Raw genomic sequence first — 22448 nt, 5'->3', positions numbered from 1 at the left:
GTCATATACTGTCTTGCTGAGGTTGCTTGCCCCCACTCTATTCCACTGCTCCTCCTTTCTGTCTCTTAGCCAGTACCAAATTGTTTTGATGACCACTGCTTTGTAATATAGTCTGAGATCTGGGACTGCAAGACCCCCTTCCTTTGTATTTTTTTCATTATTTCCCTGGATATCCTTGATCTTTTGTTCTTCCAAATGAACTTTGTTATGGTTTTTTCTAAATCAGTAAAAAAAAAATTTTGGAAGTTCCATGGGTATGGCATTAAATAGATAGATGAGTTTGGGTAGGATGGTCATTTTTATTATATTGGCTCGTCCTACCCATGAGCAGTTAATGTTCTTCCAATTGTTCAAGTCTAGTTTTAGTTGTGTGACCATCATTAACTCTTTTTACTTTAAACTATTATCTTCCATCTTAGAATCAATACTGTGCATTGGTTCCAAGGCAGAAAAGTACTAAGGCCTGAGCAATGGGGTTTAAGTCACTTGCCCAGGGTCATACAGCTAGGAAGTGTCTGAGATCAGATTTGAACCTAGGACCTCCCATCTCTGGGCCTGGCTCTCAGTCCACTGAGCCATCTAGCTGGCCCTAAATATTATCAGTTTAAAGGGCTTGGTTTCTGAATTATTGCTAAATTATATTTTGCTAAATTGCTAAAAATAAACAGACTTTTACAATATTAAACAACTATAGGTGCTGGGAAAATTCCAAGTAAGGCAAATTCTTAGTGAAAAACCAATAGACAAACCAATAATTAGGTATTATCCTTATCTGATTAAATCAAACTTCATTAAGCAAAGTTTGTGCTTGTTTAAAAGTCTCTAAAAGGAAAAAGAAAACAAGTTTTTCCCACTTTCCTAAATTTGTTCTTGAGCTCCCTTCTGGCTTCCAGTATTGTCACTAGAAATGTGTTCCAAGGCTCCATCTATCACTGCAGGCCCATTATTCCTCAACTGGCCCTGCTTCTTCTCATTTGTAATTCTTGGGCTTTCATCCACACAATTAAATAAGATGAGAATTTGGCCCTAAACAGCACCCTCTTTCCCAAGTAGGTTAGTGTGCCAAATTATTCATTGGGCTGAGTCCATTTGTTTTATTTCCACATTTTTTCAGACATCACTGAGATATATAGATTTTGATTAGCTGACAGAGAAAAGACATTTAGACACTTGTCTGAATGAAGACCATAGCTTCCCCTTTTATAGCTTTTATATCATTGGTTGTTATCTGACAAAGTCTGGGCAAGTGAAAGATATATGGAGTTGCCTCATAAGATCTTATTCCTGATCATATTTAACTAAAGATATGCAAGTTAGCCTAATAATATGGAGCTATTGTTATGCAAAATGAATGCTTTGAGAGGCAGCTAGGTGTAGTAGTGGACAAAGTACTAAATTTGAAGACAGGAAGATAAGTTCAAATTCTACCTCAAACACTTACTAGTTGTGTGATTCTGGGTACTATTTAACCTCTCTTGGTAGCAGTTTTCTCATTTAGAAAATGGAGATCAGTATTACTTAACTCTCAGGGTGTTGTGAGGATCAAATTAGAGGACATACAAATAGCATTTTATAATGCTTAAACTAACACAGAAATGGTAGTCATAAAAAAATGAAACATTTGACTTTATTTTCCTCCTAACTATAAACGAATACTGTCAATGCCTTCTGCTACTCCTAAGACATGACTTTTGTTATTAAAATATATACGTTCTTTGGTGTTTTGTTGAATTGCTTTCATGGCTAAAAATTTTTCTCTTTTAATGCTTTAAATTGATGGTCCATAATGCTTTTGTTCTAGGGAAAATTCTGAAGTAGACAGCATTGACCTCATCTTTCAGAATTCTTTCCAACTTCTGTATCACCAACCCTACATTCAACTCCATGGCTCAATAGGACCTTCATATTCCCTTTCCTTCTCCATAAGAAACTGTTCTCAGGAATAGTTCAAACAAATTTATTTCTACTAAGGCACATGAAAATGTGTAATTCGTTACTTAATATATTTGAATGTTAATAAAAGACAAAGGTTAATGTAATCAGTTTAACTAGGGGAATCTCCCATATCTTCTGGACTGGTGCATATTGGGGCTGTATTCTCTGTTGCATGCATGAAAGTGGGTCTATGCCCTAGCCTCTTTCCATGGGCCACAAGTACTCTATCTCAGTATTAAAGAACCAATACCTTAGGATGATGTAGCAATACTGTATTTGTCCTTGTGGGCAAGGGCATTAGGATATTAGGAGTCATACGAAGTAGCATGTATGGAGATGAGTCCATGCTCTCATTCCCTACTAAAGAACATGCATGACAAGGCTTCTGATTACTTTCCTAGACAATGTATTGGGGGGGGTGGAGAGATTGTGTCAAAAAGGATTAACCATTGAGCTAGGAAAAGTCAGGCAATGAGTAAGGTTTAAAAAGAGAAACAAGGGGGAAGAGTCAAGATGGCGGCTTAGCAAGCAGCAAAAATTCAGACCTCAGAAAACCCTTCCTTACCAATTACAAACTGAATGCTTCTAGGGCACCAGAATTCAAACTGAACAACAGGACAGAGGCAGGGAACCCTCCTTCTGGACTCAAATCAAAAGGTATGCCCCCCAAAAGCCGGAATCCAAGAATACTCGGGTCTAAGGGGAACCAGAATACAACAACTAGAATCAAGTGACCTCACAAGGCAGCAGGGCACTATAAAACAAAACCAAAAGAATGAAAACATCAAGGAAAATATGAAGCATCTCATTCACAAAACAGAGGATTTAGAAAATCATTCAAGGAGAGACAATTTAAGAATCATTGGCCTACCAGAAGACCATGACAAAAGAAAAAGCCTGGACATTATATTACAGGAAATTATTAAAGAAAACTGCCCCGATATCCTAGAACAAGAGGGAAAAGTGGAGATTGATAGAATCCACAGATCACCTCCTGTACTTAATCTCCAACTGACAACACCCAGGAATGTTATAGCCAAATAACAAGCTGCCAAGAAGAAGTCATTCAGATACCAAGGAACCCCAGTGAGGATAACTCAGAATCTGGCTGCATCCACACTGAAAAAAAGAAAGGCATGGAATATGATATTCTGGAAAGCAAGGGAACTAGGTCTACAACCAAGAATCAACTACCCAGCAAAACTGACTATATTTTTACAGGGGAAAGTATGGTCATTCAACACAATAGAAGAATTTCAAGAATTCATAAAGAAAAGACCAGACCTGAACAGAAAATTTGATGTCCAAGCACAGAACTCAAGAGAATCATCAAAAAGTAATTTAAAAAGAGGGAAAAAAGAAAAACAAATAAAAAGAGAAACAAGTCTGTTCTTGCTTTCACTTCTCTTTCAAGGTTAATAGTATTCTGCCAGCTCTCCTTAGGATTTCCAGCAAAGGCAAATGGGAGCAGAGACAACCACTCTCTTTCACTTTCAATATCCCCAGGAGCTGATATGGCAGGTACCTGCACATAGCAGTGAGTACATGTGATTGCTGAGGGAGCCTGAGACTGGACCTGAAGCCCTATCCACCACTTCCTCTTTCTCTTTCTTTTCGTATTGAAGTGAACCTGAAATGGATGTTTCCCACTTTAGTTGCTACCTTTTGAACTCCTCAGATCCAAGTCATTGAATCAAGTGCTGGTTGCCTGGCGGAAAGTGATAACTACAACTACATCCTGCTCAGAAGAGATGATGAACAAAAGACTAATGAGTTACACATAACTAGACTGGTCAGAAGGTTTGAGTTGCTGCTCAACCAATATAGATCTGAGGTAAAAGGAAACTATCTGTTTAGTAGTTCCACAAATTTTCTGGGATTCTTTCCTGTTTCTTGGGAGGGTATAACAGTGTATAATAGTGGCAATACTAATGTTGTAAATGTTGGTCAATAGCACTTACTATTCTTTTGGGTTTCAAGCATTTTTTTTTGTGTGTGGCAGAGAAAATAGATGGCTAGCTGTCCTGTGCCCAAGATCTACTACTCAGTGTACACTGAGTAAATTTTCTAAATGATACTTCTGTTCACCTCTTTTAGAAAGATTTAAATATGAGCTCTACTTAAGCTTTGTTTTAAAGATTTCCTGCAGGATTATTATTGGGAATCATAATCAGCCAGAGAGTATAGGAAAACCTAATTCTCTTTTTATATGTAATTGAAAAAGTTTATATATTTTGAAAAAGAAAAGAGAGGGGGGAAAAACTAATTCCTGGGGGGGGGCGGTGTCATATTTGCCCTTCCTCAGTCAAGAATGAATTGCAGGGGGGCTTGGGAGTCTGGGGCCCATGAGGTGCGCTCCCTGTGCATTCCCTCTTCTCTGGCTCCGCCGTGCGGGATCCGAGGATGCCTCCCCGGCTCCGCTCTGTGAACAGTCGGGAGCCGTTATCCGTGATCTTCTGTAACCGGACTTGCCGCCGGGTGCTCCCCTTCTGGGTCAACTTCGAGGGGCACCCGACACCCTACCGGATGCTGCTGCCCGGCACTGGCCGCAGGATGAGCAGCTACCTCGGCCATTTTTGGTTATTCAGAGATGCAAACACAGGGGACAGACTTCTTGTTAACCAGACGGAGCTATTTGTGCCGACTCTAAATGAAAATGGGCAGCCTGTTTTTGCCAACATCACACTCTCAGTTTATACACTGAAAGAGAGATGTCTTCAAGTTGTTCGTTGTCTGGTCAAGCCTGAGGACTACAGGAAACTGGACATCGTGAGGTCATTGTATGATGATCTTGAAGACCACCCTGATATCCAGAAGGACCTTAGGAGGCTTTCACTGGAGTACCTTGAAAATCAAGTGAATAAAGATTAAGAGACTGCTTCTGAGGCTTTACTGGGGAAGCCCTTGAGTAATTTTATCTGTTCTTTTCTTTACTCTCAGGTTCAGAGTATCTTGTGCTCAAGAAGTAAAATATTCTAATGGTAATGGTTGCTTCAGGAATTAGAACATTAACATTTTAAGTCTGTAACTGAGATGTTAACTGTAACTGGATTCATTGGACTTTGTGATGTTTAGGAGTTGTGATCACAAAATGCATTTTAATGAGTGTCCTCTTTGGGAATATCATCTACCTTCAGTGACTTGGCTGCTGTTTGGGTTACCTTGGATAGGGATACCCCCAAACCCCAGACCAGTAGCTTCCAACTCTTAACTATATGATCTATTATGGTTTATGAAGTTAGAACTGTGGCCAGCTTTACAGGGGCTTTGGCTCAATTTAGGCTGGTTCTTACTCTATAAGACAGTATTATTAGTCTATTTGTTTACCTTTATGGAAAATAAGAATTTACCTAGTCAGGTTGTAATTAATCCCAATTACAGAATTTAAAGACATTTATTTTGTGTGAAAAAATCAAGAATAATGCTTATGAGAGATGAAAAAGTGACTCCTAGTGATTCAGGATTGTTTGTAGTGCAAGGCTGTTTTGTTGCAGAAAAGCAGAATGCTAAACACAAAGTATATCATTTTACTTGTGAGAATACTAGCACCAGGCTTAAGAACAAGTTATTCAGAAGTATCTGGGAAGCTTATTGTGGGTGGGGCTTGTAAAAATTAAGGCGATTATTCATTTTGTTGGGCAGTCATTTGTGGAGGTCTTTTTGGGTAATTTTTAAGTTCTATTTTTTCAGTACTACTCTAAGGATTTCTAAGCTGTGACTGTCTTGGTTTCTACACAGTGAATAAGGTGCATTATCAATATTTGTATTTCAGCCTAGCCTGAAGAAATGACTACAAAGGCAAGAACTTCATAGTTCTGTAAATGTTATTGTTTTTGTTGTTCTCTTTTTTATATATCTAATGACTTATTCATTTATGCCATCATATTTCATAAAGCACAATTTTTTAATCATCCACTGTAATTTTTCTACCTGAGGAAATGTTTTTGTATTTTACTCTACTATGTATTTTAAAGTACTATGTATATGTGTGTATATGTATAGGAATATGGTGAGTTAACTTCAAAGCCGGAAATGGTTTATTCCTTATAAACTTAACTTCTTTGTTCTGGAAAAAAAAAAAAGAATGAATTGTGATTCCAAGTGAATCTACAGCCAGGGCCACTTGTGGAAGAGGACATTCTACCCCCATATCTGAAGCTTTTAAATTTATACTAAGTGATTGAATCCATAAATTTGGGTTCCTTCCCCTAAATGGGAGATAATAAACTGTTGGGAAAAACATTTTGGGTGGAGATAAATGAATCCTTTAAACATCCATGAACTCACACTACCAGGTTAACCATTGGTCTAAATAAAGTTTCATTAGTGGCTTATGTTTTCCCATAATACTTATTGCCCTTCTAACTTTGCTGCAATTCTTTTAATTTATTTGATTATTTCAAATAGCTGGCTGCACAGCACAATGTCAAGTTTAATAAAAATATAAGATCCCAAAATGACCTAAATTAAGGAGCTCTGAGTTCTGGGAGATCATTAGAGATCATTTCAACACTTATGCTAAGAAAGTTATCATCTTCTTCATGAAATAATCTCATGAAAACCTTCAGTTAACAAGGCTCCATTTCTTAATATGCTTTGAGCAAGGCCTTATACTGGGTAGGACTTGCCAGGATTTCCTACACATTATCTCTTTTTGACCATATCACTCTCCAGGACTCATTTTCATGAAGGCGAATATCCCCAAACCCAAATGCTCTTAAGTCTCTGCTGCCTCTGTGATACACTATGGAGTATAATCTTAGGATATCCATGCTATCATAAAACAGAGAAAAAGAGTCAAGTCCCAATCAAATAACTTGGAGGCAAAGAAAGGATAACTTCTCAATGTTAAGACAAGCAAATAAAACACTTTTCTTCTTCTCTTCCATTCCCACTCACTCAGCCAGTATATGAAAAGAAGTTGGACTGGGTTCTATTAATATAGCCTCTCTATTCTAATGGACTCAGATATCTTTAAAATCCCTGACCTCAATTCTGCTATACTTTGCTTTCATTCTCAGTTTTCAAGACTGAACTTGTATCTTTGATAAATAAGAAAATACATACAAATTACCATTCTATTATACTTTCTGAGACATTGTTGTATTAGAAGAATAATGCTGGATTTGAATGTAGGAAACAGCTGGGTTTGAATCCCACTTCTGATTTACCGGCTGTGTGACTATGGACAAGTTATTTAATTTCTATGGGCCTCAGTTTCTTCATCAGTCAATCAGAGCTAATAATAGCTATCTCACAGTATTGTTGCAAGGATCAAATGAAATAGTACATTTAAAGCTCTTTGCAAACTTCAAAGCATTATGTAAATGTCAGCTATTATGATTTATGATATTTTTACCTCATACAGACCCATACATTTGTTCTCATAAATCTAGACAAACCAACTCCAAAGAATAAATAGGAAATATGATGTACAGAAAAGTTAAGTGACTTCTCAGGAAATCAAGAGTTGTATTTTGGCACAAGTGCAATATCGTCTTTGGATCCTGACCATTCTATACAATTAAAATTTCATCACACTTCCCCCATGATCATTTTTCCGTTGTGCTCTTATGTTGGGATAATTTCTTTGCTCCAACCACTTCATTCACAATCCTAGCTGCATATGAAACATTTAGTGGTTCATAAATCAATGTACACATAGTATATAGTTTTCATCTCTCCTCCATAGGATATATAGATTTACTGATTCAGATATTTTCTGGGAATGTGAAAAGAAGAGGACAGATTTTGCTAAAAAGTCATAGTACTTTCCAAGAATTCATCAATGCAGAATCAGAGCAATGGATCTTTGGACCATTAAATAGAAAAGTAACTAAAGTCCCAGGAATAATAGATTAAGGATATCCTGGACATCAGACTAATTAGAAAGTTGTGAGAGAGATAAGGAGCTTTCAATCTGGGAATATAACAATTATAGACTACAACAATTATCAGTGACAGTTTTCTACTCAATGTCTTTCCCCACCTAGGAAATAGTCACTAGATATACATCTCCCTTTATTATACTCTGTGTCATTTTGAGAAGTATTTATTCACTATAGCCAACTTCCTAACCTACATTCTCTGGTTCCCTTAGGTATTCAGGGCTCAAGCTGGAGTTGAATCCAAACTGGGCATAGAACCAAACACAATCCCACTGTTCATGGCCTTCTTTATTGTGTTTCTTTATTGTGTTTCCTGATATTATAGTATTTAAGAATCATGATAGCAGTAATTTTTTCACATTATATTCCATACCTTGTGGCACTAAATATTTTCCCAGTTCTTAGCTACCTCTTTGGTCCTTTAGAGCAATTGCCTCCAAATTTATTTAATCAAATACCCCATCAGTAAAATTTTTTAGCATATTTACTTATTTATAAGTTATAAACATGTTCTACTGTATTATTATGTAATTCAGAAAACACAAAGATGAAAATTTGAAAAAGATGGGATTAAGATTAAATAATATTCCATTTGAGGCTCAATAGGGAGCCACCGGGAATTTATTGAGTAAGGGAGTGGCATAATCATACTTGAGCTTTAGGAATATCATTTTTGCTGCCACATGGAGAATGGATTGCAGTAGAAAGACACTTGAGGAGGGAAAATCAATTATAAGGTTATTACAATACTTAAAGTAAGAGGTGATGAGGACTGGAACTAAAGTGGTGACTTTATAAGCAGAGAGAAAGGTTCAGATAGTAGAGATGTTGTAGAGGAAAAAACAAGATTTGGCAACTGAATGGATATGTTGGGTTAAGGGAAGGTGAGGAATTGAAGATGAAATGAAGGCTGTGAATCTGAGGGACTGGAAGTGTGGTGGTACCCTTGCCAGTAGTTTAGAAAAGGTGAATTTGGGGAAATAATGTTATGAGATCTGCTATAGATACTACATTCTATCCTTACCTGCTCATGCTGTGCTTCTCACTCTGTTCTACATAAAACAAAATGGTCACTACACCATAGTTCACTTTCTGAGGAGAATTTGAAACATAATTTGTCTTTATTTCATCCTTTTACAATTTCTACTTACATAAAGTTTTATAATATACATAATTTTTAGTAGGAATGGCTTGGTAGGAGAGTAGATAGAATATTGGATTTCAATTGGGAGACCTGAGTTTTAATCCTGCCCCAGACATTTACCAGCTGACTGATATGAGGTAAGTTATGTAACCTCTTTCAGTCTATGTTTCCTCATCTATAAAATGGAGAAGAATAATAGCAACTATCTGTAGAGTTGATAAGGATTAAATGAGATTATATGTGGAAAGTGCTTTACAAACCTTTTATATCTATATATGTGCATTATATATGTAAATATTATTAGTATAAGTATAGCAGTACATGCATATAATTTACAATAATTACATATACACATATTGGGATATGCTCAATAATTTTATATAAATAAGGGCATATGATTTTTTAAAAGTTTGGAGGAGAAGCAGAGTCAAGATAGTGGCATAGAGGCAGTGAAAGTTCAGACCTCTGAAAACCCTTCCTTACCAATTACAAACTAAATGTTCCCAGAGGACTGAAAATCAAACCTAACAAGACAGAGCCAAGGAACCCTCCTGCTGGACTCAACTTTAAAGGTATACCCCCCAAAAGCCTGAATTTGAGAACACTCAGGTTTAAGGAGAAGGAAGAAGGAAGGTACCAGGCCCCAACCGAACTTAGAGCACTAAGCCTCCAGTGGCAGCTGGAACCTCTGGGTGGGCAAGGGTGCTAGTGTGGAGGGAGTACCTTGTGGGCAAAGCTGTGCCAGGCTCAAAGCATCAAACACAGGCAGTGTGAAAGCAGTTGGAGAAGAAGCACAGAGCACAGAGTGGGCAGCCTAGTTGCAGCAGCGGAGAAACTCCATATTGCTCCCCCCTTCCTGAGGTTTTGGCCTCAGGGCACATCCAGCTCAACCCAGTGGGACTTAATCCCATCAAAGCCTTCAGAGGGCAGGGAAGCTCAAGCTTCCTTCCCAACAGGCTGTGCTGAGAGATTTACTGACTAAGCTCCAAGGATAAAGGCTGACAGAAAAGCCCAAAACCACAGATCCAACAAAAAAATGAGAGGAACGAGAGTGCAGGCAACTGCACAGAATAAAGAAGGGGTAAATATGAGCAAACAACAGAAAAAGAAGAAAGAAATTACAATTGACAGCTTCTATACAGCGAACAGAACAGAGGGGGACGGATCAGCAAGCAATAAATCAGAAATCCCAGCGAATTGGATACAGGCTTTGGAAGAACTCAAAATGCAATTCAAAACACAATTAAGAGAGGCTGAAGACAATTGGGAAAAGAACTTAAAACTAAGATAAGTCATCTGGAAACAGAGGCACTTGAATTAAATCAAGAAAATAGTTCCCTGAAAGCCAAAATCAACCAGATGGAAAATGAGGCAAAGGAGATGAAAGATGAGGCAAAGAAGAAGAAAGATGAGGCAAAGGAGATGAAAGATGAGGTAAAGAGGATGAAAGATGACCTCCATAGAAAATCAGACCAGAAAGACAAGGATGACCAAGTAGCCAGGGATTAAATCCAGTTTTTAAGAACCAGAATACAACAACTAGAATTAAGTGATCTCACAAGGCAGCAGGACACTATAAAACAAAACCAAAAGAATGAAAAAATTGAGGAAAATATGAATCATCTCATTCATAAAACAGGGGATTTAGAAAATCATTCAAGGAGAGACAATTTAAGAATCATTGGTCTACCAGAAGACCATGACAAAAGAAACAGCCTAGACACAATACTACAGGAAATTATTCAAGAAAACTGCCTCAATATTCTAGAACAAGAGGGAAAAGTGGAGATTGAAAGAATACACAGATCACCTCCTGTACTTAATCCCCAACTGACAACACCCAGGAATGTTATAGCCAAATTCAAGAACTATCAGACCAAAGAAAAGATATTACAAGCTTCCAAGAAGATGCCATTCAGATGCCATGGAAACACAGTGAGGATAACACAGGACCTGGCTGCATCCACACTAAAGGACCGAAAGGCATGGAATATGATATTCCAGAAAGCAAGGGAACTAGGTCTACAACCAAGAATCAACTACCCAGAAAAACTGACTATATTCTTACAGGAGAAAGTATGATCATTCAATAAAATAGAAGAATTCTAAGAATTTGCAAAGAAAAGACCAGATGAACAGAAAATGTGATGTCCAAGCACAGAACTCAAGAGAATCATCAAAAGGTAATTAAAAAAGAGGGAAAAAAGAAAAACAAAACAAAACAAAAATTTTAAGAGACTCAATAAGTTAAAATGATATATATCCCTATAAGAAAAGAGGTCATTGGGAACTCTTAAAAAATATTGTTATCACCTGGGCAGCTAGAAGAATTACACTTAGAGGGAACAGTGACAAACTGTACAGGATGAAAGGACAAGGCATAAATAGGTATGTAGATATATGCATGCATAAATACATATACATGTGTCTGTGTGTGTAACTAGAGCTAAAAAAAGGTTAATACGAAAAGAAATGGGAAAAGAAACAAATGGGGGGAAATTTATGTGTCACAAAGAAGCTCATGGTGGGAGAGGGGAGAACATCAATACATTGGAAGGGTAAAGAGGTTGGAGATAGGAAATACTCAACTCTTACGTGCCTTGAAATTGACCCAAAGAGGGAAGAACAATCCAATCCATTGGGGCAGAGAATAGATTTGCACCCTACAGGGGAGTAGAAGGGTAATAAATGGATTGGTGGGGAGGGAAGCAGTACAAGGGAGGGAGAGGGTGGAGGGGTGATTTTAGAAAGACTACAGGGGAAAATAAGAAGGGAATAAGAAGGGAGGGAGGTAGAAAGGGAAGTAAAATAAGGGTGGGAACCAGGGGGAATGATTAAAAACAAACATTGGTGTAGAAGGAAATAGTGAAAGAAGAAAAGGCAGGACCAGGAGTAGAAATCAAAATGCTGGGAAATACACAGCTATTAATCATAACTCTGAATGTGAATGGAATTAACTCACCCATAAAATGTAAGCAAATAGCAGAGTGGATTAGAATCCAAAACCCTACCATATACTGTCTGCAAGGAACACACATGAGGAAGGTAGATACGCATAGGGTGAAAATAAGAGGATGGAGCCAAATCTATTGGGCATCAACTGATAAAAAGAAGGCAGAAGTCACAATCATGATATCTGAAAAAGCCAAAGTAAAAATAAATCAAGTTAAAAGAGATAGGGAAGGTAAATACATCCTGATAAAAGGCAGTATATACAATGAGGAAATATCAGTAATCAGCATGTATGCACCAAATGGCATAGCATCCAAATTTCTAAAGGAGAAACTAGTGGAGCTCAAGGATGAAATAGATTAAAAAACTATACTACTGGGAGACCTGAACCTTCCTCTATCCGAACTAGATAAATCAAGCCAAAAAATTAATGAGAAAGAGTTAAGAGAAGTGAATAAAATCTTAGAAAAATTAGAGTTAGTAGACATGTGGAGAAAAATAAATAGGGATAAAAAGGAATATATCTTCTTCTCAGCAGCAGTACATTCACAAAAATTGATCATAATATAAATAAAAACATTGCAAACAAGTGCAAAAGAGCAGAAATAATAAATGCAACCTTCTCAGACCACAATGCAATGAAAATAATAATTAGTAAGGGTACAGGGAGAGATAGATCAAAAATTAACAATATGATTCTCCAAAACCAGTTAAAGAACAAATCATAGAAACTTCATTGAAGAAAATGACAATGATGAGAAATCCTTTCAAAACCTATGGGATGCAGCCAAAGCAGTACTCAGGGGGAAATTTATATCCTTGAGTTCATATATTAACAAATCAAGACGGGCAGAGGTCAATGAATTGGGCATGCAAATTAAAAAAACTAGAAAGCAAACAAATTAAAAATCCTCAAATGAAGATTAAATTAGAGATCCAAAAAAATCAAAGGAGAAATTAATAAAATTAAAAGTCAAAGAACTATTGATTTAATAAATTACTAGAAGCTGGTACTTTGAAAAAAAAATAAAATAGATAAAGTACTAGTCAGTCTAATTAAAAAAAGGAAAGAAAAAAAACAAATTGACAGTATCCAAGATGAAAAGGGAGACCTCACCTCTAATGAAGAGGAAATTAAGGAAATTATTAAAAACTATTATGCCCAATTATATGGCAGCAAATATGGCAATCTAGGTGATATGGATGAATATTTACAAAAATATAAATTGCCTAGACTAATAGAGGAAGAAATAAATTACTCAAACAACCCCATATAAGAAAAAGAAATTGAAGGAGCCATCAAAATCTCTAGGACTAGATGGATTCACAAATGAATTCTATCAAACATTCAAAGAACAACTAATCCCAATATTGTACAAACAATTTGACAGAATAAGCCAAGAAGGGGTTCTATCAAATTCATTTTATGACACATTTATGACATTTTATGATCCCAAAGCCAGGCAGGTCAAAAACAGAGAAAGAAAATGATAGACCAATCTCCTTAATGAATACAGATGCAAAAATCTTAAATAGGATACTAGCAAAAAGACTCCAGCAAGTCATCACAAGGGTTATTCTCTATGACCAGGTAGGATTCATACCAGGAATGCAAGGATGGTTCAATATTAGGAAAACAATCCACATAATTGACCATACTAACAAGCAAATCAACAAAAAATCACATGATTATCTCAATAGATGCAGAAAAAGCCTTTAATAAAATATAATACCCATTCCTATTGAAAACACTAGGAAGTATAGGAATAGAAGGGCCTTTCCTAAAAGTAATAAACAGTATATATCTAAAACCATCAGCAAACATCATCTGCAACAGTTTTTAGAAGTCTTCCCAATAAGATCAGGAGTGAAACAAGGATGCCCACTATCACCTATATTATTTAACATTGTACTAGAAATACTAGCAGTAGCAATTAGAGAAGAAAAATAAATTAGAAGTATTCGAATTGGCAATGAGGAGACCAAGCTATCACTCTTTGAGGATGATATGATGATTTACTTAAAGAATCCTAGAGAATCATCCAAAAAGCTAGTTGAAAAAAATCAACAATTTTAGCAAAGTTGCAGGATACAAAATAAACCCGCATAAGTTATCAGCATTTCTATATATCTCTAACCCATTTCAGCAGCAAGAATTAGAAAGAAATTCCATTTAAAATCACCCTAGACAAAATAAAATACTTAGGAATCTATCTGCCAAGACAAACACAGGAACTATATGAACACAACTAAAAACACTCTCCACATGATTAAAACTAGATCTAAACAATTGGAAAAACATTGATTGCTCATGGGTGGGATGAGCTAACATAATAAAAATGACAATCCTACCCAAATTAATCTACTTATTTAGTGCCATACCCATTGAACTACCAAAAAACTTTTTTACTGAATTAGAAAAAAAATAAAAAAGTTCATTTGGAAGAAAAAAAGATAAAGGATATCCAGGGAAATCATGAAAAAAAAAATGCAGTCCCAGATCTAAAACTATACTATAAAGCAGTGGTTATCAAAACAATTTGTTACTGGCTAAGAGACAGAAAAGAGGATCAATGGAATAGACTAGGTAAATGACCTCAGCAAGACAGTCTAAGATAAACCCAAAGATCCCAGTTTTGGGGACCAAAACCCCCTTTTTGATAAAAATTGCTGGGAAAATTGGAAGACAGTATGGGGGATATTATGTTTGGATCAACATCTCCTACCGTACACCAAGATAAACTCAGAATGGGTGAATGACCTGAATATAAAGAAGGAAACTATAAACAAATTAGGTGAACACAGAATAATATATTTGTCAGATCTTTGGGAAAGGAAAGACTTTAAAACCAAGTGAGAGCTAGGGAAAAAAAACCACAAAATGTAAAAATAAATAATTTTGTTTTCATCAAATTTAAAAGTTTTTGTTCAAACAAAACTAATGCATCCAATATTAGAAGGGAAGCAACAAATTGGAAAACAATCTTCATTACAAAAACCTCTGAAAAAGGTCTAATTACTCAAATTTATAAAGAGCTAAACCAGTTGTACAAAAAATCAAGCCATTCTCCAATTGAAAAATAGGCAAGGGACATGAATAAGCAATTTTCAGTTAATGAAATCAAAACTATTAATACACACATGAAAAAATGTCCTAAATCTCTTATAATCAGAGAAATGCAAATCAAAACAACTCTGAGGTATCACCTCACAACTAGCAATTTGGCTAACATGACAGCTATGGAAAGTAATGAATGTTGGAGGGGATGTGACAAAGTTGGGACATTAATTCATTTCTGGTGGAGTTGTGAATTGATCCAACCATTCTGGAGGGCAATTTGGAACTATGCCCAAAGAGCAATAAAAGGCTGTCTGCCCATTGATCTAGTCATAGCACTGCTGGGTTTGTACCCCAAAGAGATAATAAGGAGAAAGACCTGTACAAAATAATTCAAAGCTGCACTCTGTGGTGGCAAAAAGTTGGAAAATGAGGGGATGCCCTTCAATTGGGGAATGGCTGAACAAATTGTGGTATATGTTGGTGATGCAATACTATTGTGCTCAAAGGAATAATAAAGTGGAAGAATTCCATGGGAACTGAAACAACCTCCAGGAATTGATGCAGAGTGAAAGGAGTAGAACCAGAAAAACATTCTACACAGTGACTGATACACTGTGGTACAATCGAATGTAATGGACTTCTCCATTAGTGGCAATGCAATGACCCTGAACAACTTGGAGGAACCTATGAGAAAAACCACTATCCATATCCAGAGGAAACACTGTGGGAGTAAATACACCAAAGAAAAACAAATGCTTGAATACATGGGGCAAAGAGATATGGTTGGGGTTGCAGACTATAAATGAACATCCTAGTGGAAACAACAACATGAAAATAGGTTCTGATCAAGGACACAAGTAATACCCAATGAAATTGTGCATTGGTTGTGGGAAGAGTGGGTGGAGGGTAGTGAGGGAAATAATGTGATTATTGTAGCCAAGGAATATTGTTCTAAATTGACTAAAAAAAAATCGTTCCAGGAGAGACAACTTAAGAATCAGTGGTCTACTGGAAGACCATGACAAAAAATAATAATAATAATAATAAAAAGATAAAAAAGCCTGGACATCATACTAGAGGAAATTATCCAAGAAAACTGCCCCAATATTCTAGAACAAGAGGGAAAAGTGGAGATTGAAAGAATACACAGATCACTTCCTGTACTTAATCCCCAACTGACAACACCCAGGAATGTTATAGCCAAATTCAAGAATTATCAGATCAAGGAAAAAATATTACAAGCTGCTAATAAGTCATTCAGATACCATGGAACTACAGTGAGGATAATGCAGGATCTGGCTGCATCTACACTGAAGGACATAAAAGGCATAGAATATGATATTCCAGAAAGCAAGGGAACTAAGTCTACAGCCAAGAATCAACTACCCAGCAAAACTGACTATATTTTTACAGGAGAAACTATGGGCATTTAACAAAATAAAAGAATTCTAAGCATTTGTAAAGAAAAGACCAGACCTGAACAGAAAATTTGATGTCCAAGCACAGAACTCAAGAGAATCATCAAAAGGTAATTAAGAAAGAGGGAAAAAAGAAACACAAAACCACAAAAAACCAACCCTTTTTTAAAAGAGACCCAATAAGTTAAAACAATATGTATCCCTATAAGAAAAGAGATCATTGGTAACTCTTAAAAACTGTTATTATCACCTGGGCAGCTAGAAGAATTTCACTTAGAGGGAAAAGTGACAAACTGTATAGGATGAAATGCCAAGACATGAATATGTATATAGATATACGTATGCATAAATACATATAACTAGAGCTAAAAAAAAGAGGTTAATACTAAAAGAAATGGGAAAAGAAACAAAATGCAGTAAATTTATATGTCCTAAAGAAGGGCAAGGAGGGAGGGGGGGAGAACATCAATACACTGGAATGGTAAAGAGGTTGGAGATAAGAAATACTCAACTCTTAGGTGCATTGAAATTGACTCAAAGAGGGAAGAACAATCAAATACATTGGGGCAGAGAATTGATTTGTGCCCTAAAGGGAAGTAGAAGGGTAACAAATAGACTGGTGGGGAAGGAAGCAATACAAGGGAGGGAGAGGGTGGGGGTAGGTTAAAAAGACTGTAAAGAAAATAAGAAGGGAATAAGAAGGGAGGGTGGTAGAAAGGGAAGTAAAATAAAGGTGGGGTTTGGGGGATTGATTAAAAGCAAAACATTGGTGTAGAAGGAAATAGTGAAAGAAGAAAAGGCAAGACTAGGAGTGGAAATATCTTTGGGAAAGGAAAGACTTTAAAACCAAGAAAGAGCTAGAAAAAAATCACAAAATGTAAAATAAATAATTTCGATTACATCAAATTAAAAAGGTTTTGTACAAATAAAACCAATGCAACCAAAATTAGAAGGGTAGCAACCAATTGGGAAACAATCTTCATAACGAAAACCTCTGACAAAGTTCTAATTATTCAAATTTATAAAGAGCTAAACCAATTGTACAAAAAATCAAGCCATTCTCCAACTATTAATAAGCACATGAAAAAGTGCTTTACATCTCTTATGATCAGAGAGAAGTAAATCAAAACAACTCTGAGGTACTACCTCACACCTAGCTGATTGGCTAACATGACAGCAAAGGAAAGTAATGAATGTTGGAGGGGATGTGACAAAGTTGGGACATTAATTCATTTCTGGTGGAGTTGTGAATTGATCCAACCATTCTGGAGGGCAATTTGGAACTATGCCCAAAGAGCAATAAAAGGCTGTCTGCCCTTTGATCCAGCCATAGCACTGCTGGGTTTGTACCCCAAAGAGATAATATGGAAAAATACTTATACAAGAATATTCATAACTGTGCTCTTTGTGGTGGCAAAAAATTGGATAATGAGGAGATGCCCTTCAATTGGGGAATGGCTGAACAAACTGTGGTATATGTTGGTGATGGAATACTATTGTGCTCAAAGGAATAATAAAGTGGAGGAATTCCATGAGAACTGGAATGACCTCCAGGAACTGATGCAGAGTGAAAGGAGTAGAACCAGGAGAACATTGTGCACAGAGACTGATACACTATGGTACAATTGAATGTAACAGACTTCTCCATTAGTGGCAATGCAATGATCCTGAACAACTTGGAAGGATCTACGAGAAGAAACACTATCCACATTCAGAGGAAAAACTGTGGGAGTAGAAACACAGAAGAAAGACAACTGCTTGATTACATGGATGGAGAGGATATGGTTGGGGATGTAGACTCTAAATGAACATCCTATTGCAAACACGAGCAACATGGAAATAGGTTTTGATCAAGGACACATGCGAAAATGCCCATCAGCTACAGGAAGGGTGGAGTGAGGGGAAGGAGGGAAATAATATGATTCTTGTAACCAAGGAATAATGTTCTTAATTGACTAAATAAATTAATTTTAAAAAATAAAATAAAAAGATTGGAGGAAAGTGTTTTAGATTTTTCTTTCACACACTGAAGTTTTGCTTCAAATAATTAGAATCAGACACAGAGAAAGAAAAGTACATTTTTCTAGACATTATCTATGTCCAATTGGATGGCTCTTGTCATAAAGACACTTCAAGATGGGTAGTAGCCTAATGTCAGAAATATTTAGTTTGATGCTTAGAGATGGATGGTATCAATTAGACCCCAAAATGGGTAGCCTGCACTATTAGTTGTTGCTAATGCTGCTATTGGGGTGGAGGGGGGGGGGACAGAGGAATTAGATGCATTTGGGCTTGACCAAATTATCTAATGACTCTGAGGAGAATATCCTTCAGAACTAAGGTCTTGTTCTTAAAGCCTTTAGTTGCCCAATGAGATACAATTATCATAATGTCTCTCTTAAAACAGGAAGCAGTCTGCTTTAGTGGAAAGAAAAATGAACTTGGAAGTCACAGAACCTCATTTCAAATCCCTGATCTTCTAATTAGTACCTGTGTGACCATGGACAATTTACTTAAGTTTTATGACCTTCATTTTCCAAATCAGTAAAAGGAGGGGATTAGACCAGACAACCTCTAAAGTCCTTTTTAACTCTAGATCTGTAATCCTATGATTTCATGACCTCATAGAAGCTATTTGTAAAATATCAATTGGCCTCTGAAGACCAAGAATGAGTCTATATGATTCCAATGCCAGTAGTTGAAAAGAGGAAAATTCAGTCAAACTGGTTATAGAATTATAAAACCCCCCAAAATATTGTTGTTATTGTCATCATTTTTTAAAATCTATTTTAAGTTGTATTTATTCACCCTCCCAAAGAAGCTCTTCTCCAAAATAACAATGGTGTAAAGGTGACAGGATTCTTAAAAACAAAGTCAATAGAGTACAAACAGGTCTGACTAAACTTAAAATCTTCCAGTACAGGTCTGGTGATGAAATGTAGAAATATAGTCTCAGTGATTTATTATGCATATGCTGTTTCGGAGAGGTAATTTATCAGACTAGACACAGAGTAGTAAATTTTCTGACCATGGCAACACTGGAAGACCACTTACTAAGTTATAAAAAGGGAGTGACTAGAATCAAAGGTGAATACACACCGACAAAACTAAAGATCTTTGCAGGACTAAAGTACAGGAATCTCTTCCTGTATCACATTACAACCTTCCCTCTTGTGGTTTTGATATATCTCAAGGATCAGCATAAGAAACTAAATGGGAATTTGGGGGGTGTTTTGTAAAAGCCACAGACAACATAAAAATGCCAGCAGATGACACAGAAAAGGTTTAGAAACTCAGAAATACATAAAGCAAAGGCATAGTATTGTATAATGTCAAATATTTTATCTTTTAATATAAGAAATGCACATAATTTCTTTTTTTAAAGTTAAAATAAATAAAAAGTTAGTTTGTGAAAAGAATGCAAAAACCAGCAGAAGACAAACAAAGCTAGGTATGTAGGAGCAGCTAGGTGGCTCAATGGATTGAGAGCCAGGCCCAGAGATGGGAGATCCTAGGTTCAAATATGACCTCAAACACTTCCTAGCTGTGTTACCCTGGGCAAGTCGCTTAACCTCCATTGCCTAGTGATTACCATTCTTCTGCCTTGGAACCAACACACAATAATGATTTGAAGATGGAAGGTAAGGGTTTAAAAAAAAAAAAGCTATGTATGTAGAGACAGCTTAACACTCTCTATATAGCCTATGACCAAATACTCAACCTAAATTTAAAAATAAGAACTGTAAATACCCCATAAAAGAAAAAGAAAAAATTCAGACTTCTAGTCTGGTGTGAAAGGTGGACCAAAAAATTTTACATGAATTTTCCATATCATAGGACACCATGTCCCTAACTCCAGAGATGTACAAGGTACAAGGTATAGGTGCAAGATGTACCTATATTCATTCAAATCAGTTCTTTGTGTAGAGATAACCTATGATTCAACTACCTTAAACACATTCCAAAAAACCACAAAAAGACACGTTATTGATTCATTACTTTCATTTCTTTTTCCTATTTTTCTTTCACAAGTCATTTGACTTTTGAATTCCTTTTTAAGTTCCTCTAGAGCATGAGACCAATTCCCTTTTTTTTTTTGAAGTTTTGCATGTGGTTGCTTGGATCTTACAGTCTCCTATTGGTTCTGTGCTTTGCCAATTGTTTCCAAAGAATTTTTGGTGTTAAATGCTTCTTTTTGCTCTTTGCTCATTTTCCCAACTTTTTTTTTTGCCTATGGACTGAGAATCCTGAAAGCTTCTTGCTGAATCTGTCTCCTCTGCTACTGGCTTTGGCAGTGCAAGCTATCTTGCCCTGGAGCTAGGTCTGACCTGCAAGAGAGCAGGCTTGAAAGGGCCCAGTGCTATGGACTTGCAGGCCTCACTGCAGTCTGGTGCCTGGGCCTGCAACTTCCAGGGGTGGATCTGAGGTGATCTTTTGCTGGTGTGGTCCCTGTCCTAAAATCCCAAATTAGGCTATGCCCAGTCTCAGAACCTAAGGCAGTAGGTGGGTAAAGTGGTTAGCTAGCACTCCTCTGTATGCAGCTTTGCTTCCAGTTCCCCCTTATCATATGAAAATTCACTCTCTCTGCCTATCTGTCAAGTTGTTTTTGGTGAGAGAGCCCCCTCATACCTTCTTGCTGTTCTTTTTTGAGTCATTTTGAGGTGGTTTTTTTTTTCTTTTTTATATTTATTTTTTTTTTAAATATATTTTATTTGATCATTTCCAAGCATTATTCGTTAAAGACATAGATCATTTTCTTTTCCTCCCCCCACCCCCCATAGCCGACGCGTAAGTCCACTGGGCATTAGATGTTTTCTTGATTTGAACCCATTGCTTTGTTGTTAGTATTTGCATTAGAGTGTTCATTTAAAGTCTATCCTCTGTCATGTCCCCTCAACCTCTGTATTCAGGCAGTTGCTTTTTCTCGGTGTTTCCACTCCCATAGTTTATCCTTTGCTTATGAATGGTGTTTTTTTTTCTCCTGGATCCCTGAAAGTTGTTCAGGGACATTACACCGCCCCTAATGTAGAAGTCCATTACGTTCGATTATACCACAGTGTATTAGTCTCTGTGTACAATGTTCTCCTGGTTCTGCTCCTCTCGCTCTGCATCACTTCCTGGAGGTTGTTCCAGTCTCCATGGAACTTCTCCACTTTATTATTCCTTTGAGCACAATAGTATTCCATCACCAACATATACCACAATTTGTTCAGCCATTCCCCAATTGATGGGCATCCCCTCGTTTTCCAGTTTTGGGCCACCACAAAGAGCGCAGCTATGAATATTTTTGTACAAGTCTTTGTGTCCATTATCTCTTTGGGGTACAGACCCAGCAGTGCTATGGCTGGGTCAAAGGGTAGATATTCTTTTGTCGCCCTTTGGGCATAGTTCCAAATTGCCCTCCAGAATGGTTGGATCAGTTCACAGCTCCACCAGCAATGAATTAATGTCCCTACTTTGCCACATCCCCTCCAGCATTCATTACTTTCCTTTGCTGTTATGTTAGCCAATCTGCTAGGTGTGAGGTGATACCTCAGAGTTGTTTTGATTTGCATCTCTCTGATTATAAGAGATGTAGAACACTTCTTCATGTGCTTGTTAATAGTTTTGATTTCTTTATCTGAGAACTGCCTATCCATTTCCCTTGCCCATTTATCAATTGGAGAATGGCTTGATTTTTTGTACAATTGATTTAGCTCATTATAAATATGAGTAATTAAACCTTTGTCAGAGGTTTCTATGAAGATTTTTTCCCAATTTGTTGTTTTCCTTCTGATTTTAGTTATATTGGTTTTGTTTGTACAAAAGCTTTTTAGTTTGATGTAGTCAAAATTATTTATTTTACATTTTGTGATTCTTTCTATATCTTGCTTGGTTTTAAAGCCTTTCCCCTCCCAAAGGTCTGACATGTATACTATTCTGTGTTTACCCAATTTACTTATGGTTTCCTTCTTTATGTTTAAGTCACTCACCCATTTTGAATTTATCTTGGTGTAGGGTGTGAGGTGTTGATCTATTCCTAGTCTCTCCCACACTGTCTTCCAATTTTC

General features: G+C 36.7%; 2 protein-coding genes across 25 annotated transcripts in view; one reads left to right on the top strand and one right to left on the bottom strand.

The window, feature by feature from the left end:
- The window catches only part of LOC100026963 (protocadherin alpha-C2), a 275774-nt gene that overhangs the window by 65789 nt on the left and 187537 nt on the right, over positions 1-22448 (bottom strand). The window lies entirely within an intron of this gene.
- LOC100026927 (von Hippel-Lindau disease tumor suppressor-like) lies at positions 4339-5086 on the top strand. Its single transcript, XM_056794455.1, has one exon. The coding sequence runs from the start codon at positions 4339-4341 to the stop codon at positions 4804-4806; it is 468 nt and encodes a 155-aa protein (XP_056650433.1). The 3' UTR covers positions 4807-5086.

Source organism: Monodelphis domestica, chromosome 1 (assembly GCF_027887165.1).
Source record: "Monodelphis domestica isolate mMonDom1 chromosome 1, mMonDom1.pri, whole genome shotgun sequence".
Lineage (NCBI taxonomy): Eukaryota > Metazoa > Chordata > Mammalia > Didelphimorphia > Didelphidae > Monodelphis > Monodelphis domestica.
Note: the sequence above shows the minus strand (reverse complement) of the source record. Positions and strands in the feature narration are given on the sequence as shown.